Raw genomic sequence first — 8,960 nt, forward strand, 5'->3', positions numbered from 1 at the left:
CTCTGGGCTGTAACAAGCCTCTTACGGATAAGCTCAACTTTTTCCGTCGTCTCCCTAACCAACTCCGGACCCAACAAAGGTGCATCACCCACCTCGGCCCAACACACTGGAGACCTGCACGGTCGGCCATACAAGGCCTCAAACGGTGCCATACCAATGCTAGACTGAAAACTGTTGTTGTAGGCAAACTCTACCAATGGCAAGTGCCTCTCCCACGTCCCGCTGAAGTCCTGGACACAACCCCGAAGCATATCCTCGAGGATCTGAATAGTACGCTCGGACTGCCCGTCAGTCTGAGGATGATAAGCCGTACTAAAGGTCAACTTAGTGCCCAAGGCACTCTGCAAACTCTGCCACAACCTAGCAGTAAAACGAGGATCTCTATCTGAGACGATCGTCACTGGGACCCCGTGCAATCTCACTACATCCCGAATATACAAATCGGCAAGATGATCTACCGAATCTCTCACGCGCATAGGAATAAAGTGCGCCGACTTAGTCAACCGGTCTACAACCACCCAAATAGCATCACTACCCCGCTGAGTCCTCGGAAGACCCACAACGAAGTCCATAGTGACATGCTCCCACTTCCACTCGGCAATAGGCAAGGGTTGCAACAAACCCGCTGGCCTCTGATGCTCGGCCTTCACTTGCTGGCAAGTAAGGCACTTCGATACGAAAACAGCCACATCTCTCTTCATACCCCGCCACCAAAATTGGCGACCCAAATCCTGATACATCTTAGTACCTCCCGGATGCACCGTAAGGCGCGAATGATGAAACTCTCGAAGTACTTCCTCTCGGCAAGCCTCTGGTACAAACAAACGGTCTCGGTATCTCACACTCAGGTCGGGATACACCGTCAAACCCTTCTCAACTTTCCCACTGGAGATCTTCTCTCGGAGGGATTCTACCTCAAGGTCACCTCTCTGTGCCTCTAACACTCTAGTCACAAGTGTAGGCTGCGCAACAACAGAAAACAAGGCCGCAGCCTCAACAGATTCGCTCAATAGCAAATCAAACTCGCCAAGTGCTCCCAACATCACCCATTCCCGGATGGCTATACAAGCTACATCACTAATGGTTTTCCTACTAAGGGCATCGGCCACAACATTGGCCTTTCCCGGATAATAATGCAACTCAAAATCATAATCCTCGATGAACTCCATCCATCTCCTCTGCCTCAGATTCAAGTCTCTCTGTGTAAACAGATACTTCAAACTCTTGTGATCCGAGAATACCTCGAACCTCTCACCATAAAGGTAGTGCCTCCAGATTTTCAAGGCAAAAATCACAGCTGCTAACTCTAGGTCGTGTGTGGGGTAATTCTTCTCGTGTATTTTCAACTGACGTGAGCCATAAGCTACCACTTTCCCCTCTTGCATCAACACACAACCCAAACCCTCTCGTGAAGCATCACAATAAACCGCATAACCCAACCCTCTCTCCGGTATAATCAACACCGGAGCGGTGGTCAACCTAACTTTCAGCTCTTGGAACGACTTTTCACAAGTCTCACTCCACACAAACTTGACTCCCTTCTGAGTCAGTCTAGTCAACGGTGACGCTAACCTGGAGAAATCTTTCACAAACCGACGGTAATACCCAGCCAATCCCAGAAAACTGCGGATCTCAAACACACTCTTAGGCTGTGCCCAATCTTGCACTGCCTCAACCTTGGATGTATCAACAGACACCCCTTCCCCGGATACCACGTGGCCTAAGAATTTGACTTCCCTCAGCCAGAACTCACACTTCCCAAACTTGGCATACAGCCTATGGGCTCTAAGCAATTCAAGCACCACTCTTAAGTGTTCCTCGTGCTCTTCCTCAGAAGGCGAATAGATAAGAATGTCGTCCACGAAGACGACCACAAATCGGTCTAAGAACTCCCGGAAAATCCGGTTCATCAAGTCCATAAAGACTGCCGGTGCATTGGTAAGTCCGAATGGCATCACCAAAAACTCATAATGGCCATACCGCGTACGGAATGCCGTCTTAGGAATATCTTCCTCCCTGACCCTCAACTGATGGTAACCCGATCTCAAGTCTATCTTAGAGAAACAACGGGAACCCTTCAACTGGTCAAACAAATCATCTATACGGGGCATAGGGTACTTATTTTTAACCGTAGCCCGATTCAACTTCCGGTAGTCTATACACAATCTCAAGGCACCATCTTTCTTTTTAACAAAGAGTGCCGGTGCTCCCCACGGTGAAACACTAGGGCGAACAAAGCCCTTATCTAGCAATTCCTGGAGCTGAACTTTCAACTCAACCAACTCTGCTGGAGCAAAACGGTAAGGTGCCATAGAAATCGGCGCCGTACCAGGCACTAAATCAATAGAGAACTCTATCTCTCGGTGAGGTGGCAAACTAACAAGATCTTCGGGAAAGACATCCGAATACTCACAAACCACCCTCGGTAATACATGCTGGGTCTCACCACGCTCACCACTCTCAAAGCTAGCAAGTAGACTACTAAGCTCACTTCGCCCTCGCGAATCATACCCCGGTGGCAAAACACTACCAACCCGGTCTCCCAAGAAATGGAACCACTCCCCGCTCAAGGTACACAATGTAACCCTCTGGCGGTAGCAATCAATAACAGCCCGGTATGACGATAACCAGTCCATACCCAAAATAACATCAAAACCCTTCATGGGCATGACAACAAACGGAAAAGGAAGCCTATAGTCGGCGACCTCTATATCACATCCTCTAACACCCTGTTTCAGAATCAACTCACCACCCAAAGGCGATACCACACAAATAGGAGATGCTAACTGTGCTAACTCCAATTCCAAAACAGATGCAAATGCAGCAGATACAAAAGAATGAGATGCACCCGTGTCTATCAACACATTAGCAACTGAGTTGCAAAACAGAAAAATACCTCTCACTACTGATGGAGCCGGTACTAAGTCCTGCGCGGTAACAGCATACACGCGCCCCGTAGGCCCCTGGTCTACCTGCTCACCTCTCGGAGCAAAAGACTGCTGCACAGACTGGGATGACGAAGCTCCCGGATTGGCCCTCGAGGCCTGCACAGACTGAGCTGGCTGAAAACCCTGCGTCTGCCTAGAACCAGACGCTCCCGAAGTGGCACTCAACTGTGGGCAAAACCTCTTCATGTGCCCAGGTTGTCCACACTGATAACAAGTCAGGAGCTGCCCCCTGCCCAAACTCTGACTCGGCGGTCTAGCTGAAGAAGAAGCAGCTTTCTGACCCCCACCCTTCTGCGGGCAAACCGAAACCTTGTGACCCAACTGGCCACACTTGTAACAGGTGAAATCCCCCTGACCACCTCTCCCGGAGCCTGCACTCGGCACTGGGAAGGTCGATCTAGCAACACCACCCTGCGACTGCTGAGGGTTAGAACCCCTCTGCCTCCTGCCATCACTCTGACTATCCTGGCTCCTCTTGGAGCCTCTCTGACCCTCATCCTCCTCCTGCATCATAAGCTCCATATGAGCTGCAGCATCCACTAGGTGTCTATACTCTCGAATATAAGACCCACCAATTCTCAACTTGAGGCCCCGCCTCAACTTCCGCTCAAACTCATAGCAACGACGTTCCTCAGACGCCACCAGTTCAGGTGCAAACCTAGACAGACTGGTAAAAGTAGCCTCAAACTCGGCCACTGACAAGCCCTGCTGATTAAGCCGGCTAAACTGATCCCTCAGCTTCTCCCTAGCTGCTGCTGATAAAAACCTCTCCTGAAAAGCATTCACAAACGCCTCCCAAGTACCACCAACACGAGCTCTCTCGTACTTCCACCATTGACCCGCATCTCCCTTCAGTTGGAAGGATGCCAAGGTCACTTTCAGTGCTCCGTCCTCGATGCCAAGCATCTCAAACATCTTCGTTGTCTGTTCGAGCCATTCATCTGCCTTAAGCGGCTCTTTAGGATCCCCGATAAACTCGTCCGGATTACACCGAAAGAACTCCCTCTTCAAGAAGGAAGGCCCTGTCTCAGCTGCCTGATTCCCAGCTCTAAGAATACCTAAAGCTCCTGCTATCTCTCTGGCCAAGGCACCCATAGGCTGCTGACCTACTGGCTCAGCCACATTGGCCTGCCCAACTCCCTCCTGCACTGCCGGAATCTCACCCTGTAACGGTACTTCCTGCCTCGCAGGTCTACCACGCCTAGCACCTCTTCCTCGTCCTGACATCCTAATAAAGGCAACACAGAACGTTAGTACATTCATAAATGTGCCGAAACTAAACACTCACGTCCTAATGCATGGACAAGTGTAATTCACTCCACATAAGCACATAAACACATAAGCACTTACGAACTTCATTTCCGGATAATAATAGTCCCGAGACGTTACTAGAGTTCCGGTTAGAAACAGCGTTGATCAAGTGCTTTTCCAACAAGACTCCCAGAAACTCAAGGATCCAATCAATATCCCAGAAATTAAATCCCATACCCACATAGTCACATAAGCATGTTAGCATTTAAGCACATAGCATATGATATTACATCTAAGTCTCTACCAAGCGAGACAAACCCATTGTGATACTAATCACTTCCCACGTACCCAAAGTATTCGAACCCGGTACGCTCTGATACCAAGTTGTAACGCCCTCAAAATAATAACATTAACCCATCAGATAAGACAAGCATTTACATATAAACTAACCACATACCTTTATTTCATTGAGTTTCACTACATAAGTATTACATGTTAACATCAAAACAAAATGCCCTACGGGCTTACAGCTTTCCAAGTTAACACTTGGTTACAACAAAAGAGTACTAACTCGTTTACACATTAAGCCCTAGGCTTGAAGTTACATGTAATACATCAAAAGTAAAACAACTACGCTATGTCCGCCTCTAGCCTCCCAAGCTATGTCCTTGGAGGTGGCATGCTTCCTGTACCTGAAAATGATATTCCCATATAGGGTGAGCCACAGCCCAGTAGAAATACACTAAACCAACCATGGACAATGACTAAAACATTAGCAATTGATAGTTGGTCAACGCTGATACAATCACATAAATTACATATTTATGTCAACGACTTACAAGTCCCAATTACTTTTCATTTTCCCTTTTTCAACAGATAAGCATGCTAGCTCTATCATCATTTCCACAGATATGTATAAAAACTATATCTCACATTCAGATAAGCATACAAGCTGTATCCACACTCTACAACAGATATGTATATCAACAATATCCACAGATAAGCATACAAGCTATATCCACATTCTACAACAGATATGTATATCAACAATATCCACAGATAAGCATACAAGCTGTATCCACACTTCACAAAGATAAGCATATGAGCTCTATCTTCACTTCTCTAGACAAGCATATGAGCTCTGTCTACGGAGTTCATCCCCTATCTCCTCCCAATACCTATCCGGTTTAGAGGTACATCCCCTATCTTCCCCTAAACCGCGGAGTACATCCCCTATCTCCTCCTCTACACATAACGTATATAAACACATTGGTTCTATATACAATCACACAATACACACAATTGATGTATTCTATCAACCGTCAAGTTCCATGACACATTCCATTGATTAGTTTCCGTTTACCTAATCATCATGCATTGTCTACAACAATCTCGACTATCCTCCACCGATAGCCCAAAGCAGTTATTTCTAAAACAGAAAATAAATGCACAAATGGATATTCAATCAACATTTCATTTCCTCATTTCTCACCAATTAATTATCCCAATTAATTAAACAATGTAATTAGGCCATTTTCCATAATTACCATTTCAACCCTTAGGTCCCATTTTCATCAATGATTTAACATTCATTCCATTTCTCTATGCCAAACATGCATCTAGGTTTATTATGAATAAAACCCCAACTTTTGTAAAATTACACAAAAGCCCCAAACTTTCACAAAATTACCAAACCAAGCCCAACATCTCAAAATACCAAAATTTAAAGACAAAACCCATAGAGAGGAGTAGGTTATCCCTACCTCAAATTCGGAGTCCCAAAGGAGAAGACGACAAAACCCAACGTGCTCCAAAACCCGAGATTTTCAGATTAAAATGAAGCCCTCGACGATCAACAACTTTTTTGTAAAGGCCAAAGGTGAGTAAATCACTCCTACTAGATCAAAACCTAGAGAGAAGGTAGAGTCTAGAGTGAGAGACTCAACAATGGTGTTTTTGGAAAAGTAAGAGAGAGAAGAGAAAGTGAAAAAGTGATTTGGAAAGTCACAAATTCGGGACTTTAACCCAGGTCTCCGCTCGAGCGTAAAACACCCCGCTCGAGCGGCCACTCACAGACTTCCGCTCGAGCGGCCAACCTCCCGCTCGAGCGCAAAATGCACTCGCCCAGCACTTTTGCAGAACCAGGCCTACGCTCGAGCTCCCAACCCTACGCTCGAGCTCACAACACTGCACAACAAGATACTGGATGGATGTATTCCCCGCTCGAGCGCCAACACCTCCGCTCGAGCGGACAGGCCAAAAATCTGGGCAACTAGTTTTGGTTTCTAACTCAACCAACCTGTAACCAACCCGCCCAACACATCCTATAACTCAAATACAAAGTAAGAAAGGATGTAAACAAGATAATAAACAACTACCAACATCCACGGACACATGTCCGGATCACGGTATAACAAGGGTAAACCCGGGATCGCTATAAAGAATGGGCGTCATTTTCTAGCTTCGTGGTACATGTTATTTCCAAATTGGATAGAATATTCTCCAACCAAACATTGTGCCTTTTGTCTTCCTTTCTATCTTTTTACAAAACCGAATGGACGCACTACTTCTGGGGCTTTCATTTCTGATGGATTTTCTTCATAGAAGAAAGTCAATAGTGGAAAGAATTGTGCTTTCTTAACTCATATGGGAAAGGGTTCTAATTCATTGCACATAATTGCTGTTAAATCTTGTCATGATTGAACAAATCAAGCGCAACACATTGAGAAGATAGTTAAGAAACAAACTTCTCACAAGTGGCAAAAAATCATTTGCGGTTGAAGACTACGATAGATGCTGTCAAATGGCTTACATTTCAAGCTTGTGCATTTAGAGGTCATGATGAACGTCATGATTCTAATAATCAAAGGAATGTTATTGAATTGATAAAATTGGCATCTTATAATGCGGATGTGGCAAGTGTTGTGTTACACAAAGGTCCTCAAAATTCTTCATACTACTCGCATCGAATTCAAAAAGAGATTCTTAGTATTTTCTTTGACAAAATACAAAGATTCATTCGTGAGGAGATTGATGAAGCAAAATTTTTCATTATAGTGGATGAAGCTCGAGAGAAAGCAAAGACGAAGCGAATGGCCATTGTTCTAAGATTTGTTGATAAAGATGGTTTCATAAAGGAGCTTTTTTTTGACATAGTTCATGTATCGGGTACAACATCAACAACTTTGAAAGAAGAAATATGTATTGTCCTATCTCGTCATAATCTCAGTGTACAAAATATTCATGGTCAAGGGTATGATGGAGCTAGTAATATGCGTGGAGAGTGGACTGGGTTGCAAGCCTTATTTCTTCATGACTGTCATTTTGCGTATTATGTTCATTGCTTTGCTCTTCGACTCCAATTAGCATTGGTAGCGACAACAAGAGAGGTTATACACGTTGCCCAATTTTTTTTCTCATTTGGCTCTCACAGTTAATCTATGTGGCTTTTCTTGTAAAAGGCATGATCAGTTGAAAGTTGCTCAAGCTGAAGAAATTGCAGCAAAACTTGTCATTGATGAAGTTGAAACTGGTAAAGGCAAAAATCAAGCTGGGACATTGAAACGAGCTGGAGATACTTGATGGGGTTCTCACTTGGGATCTATTTTCCAGTTTGATAAATATGTTTAGTGCAACTCGTTCAGTCTTAAGTAATGTCATCAATGATGGAGCCACCTCTACTCAACGTATAGATGTAGATGGAGTTTATGATAAGATTACATTTTTTGAGTTTGTGTTTATCTTACATCTTATGAGAGATATTATGGAGACTACTAATGATCTTTGCCAAGCTTTGCAACGTAAATCCCAAGATATATTGAATGCAACGCATCTAGTGTCAACTACAAAAGCACTTGATCAAAAATATAGAGAAGATGGATGGATTCCTTTGTTGGAGAATGTTCAACTATTTTATGGAAAATATGACATAGATATTCCTGATATGAGTGCTCGTTACACATCTGGTAGGGGTCGTGCTTGTCACCAAAGAGATCACATTACTATTGAGCATCATTTTCGGGTTGATATTTTTACAATTATATGTGATTCTCAATTGCAAGAATTGAACAACAGATTCAAAGAAGATGTAATGGAGTTGCTTATTCTTAGCTCTGCTTTAGATCCTAGGGATGATTACAGTTCGTTCAAATTGAAATATATGCAAGCTTGCAAATTAATTTTATCCTAATGACTAGAGTAAGAAAAAATACATTTGAAATTCCAATTGCAAAACTACGAGATTGACATCCTTAAACATCCTATGTTTCGACAGTTGTTGACAATTTCTGACTTGTGCCAAATGTTGGTAACAACAAGGAAGTCAACAATTTATCGTCTTGTAGATAGATTAATTTGTCTTGTTCTAACTTTGCCAGTTTCTACGACAACAACAGAACGTGCACTTTCAGCCATGAAAATTGTAAAGACTAGATTGCGAAACAAGATGGAGGATGATTTTCTTTCAAGTTACTTGTTAACATATGTTGAGAAAGACATTGCTTGAGATTTTGATGTAGATTCCATCATAGATACTTTTTATATTATGAAAGAACATCAAGCACAACTTTAGATGCCTAAGTAGATATGTAGAGCAAATAGTTTCTTTTTTGAAAATTAATATGGATTTACTAGAACATATCCAATTGTATTTTGATAATATTTTGTAATTATATATGATGAATGGAAACATCTAATTATATATTTTTGTGATATTTGGTTAGAAATTGATGTTATCTATCACATGCTCATTACAAATTTTTT

At 43.4% G+C, this 8,960-nt stretch overlaps 1 protein-coding gene across 1 annotated transcript; it reads left to right on the forward strand.

Annotated features, from left to right (window-relative positions):
- Nucleotides 1-7,821: 7,821 nt before the first annotated feature.
- LOC145798249 (uncharacterized) lies at nucleotides 7,822-8,703 on the forward strand. The gene is made up of 2 exons (XM_082885757.1): nucleotides 7,822-8,338; nucleotides 8,576-8,703. Exons 1-2 carry the CDS (start codon nucleotides 7,822-7,824, stop codon nucleotides 8,701-8,703), a joined length of 645 nt encoding a protein of 214 aa, XP_082741883.1.
- Nucleotides 8,704-8,960: the final 257 nt, after the last annotated feature.

Source organism: Camellia sinensis, chromosome 8, assembly GCF_055761805.1.
Source record: "Camellia sinensis isolate YWXY chromosome 8, ASM5576180v1, whole genome shotgun sequence".
Classification (NCBI taxonomy): Eukaryota; Viridiplantae; Streptophyta; class Magnoliopsida; order Ericales; family Theaceae; genus Camellia; species Camellia sinensis.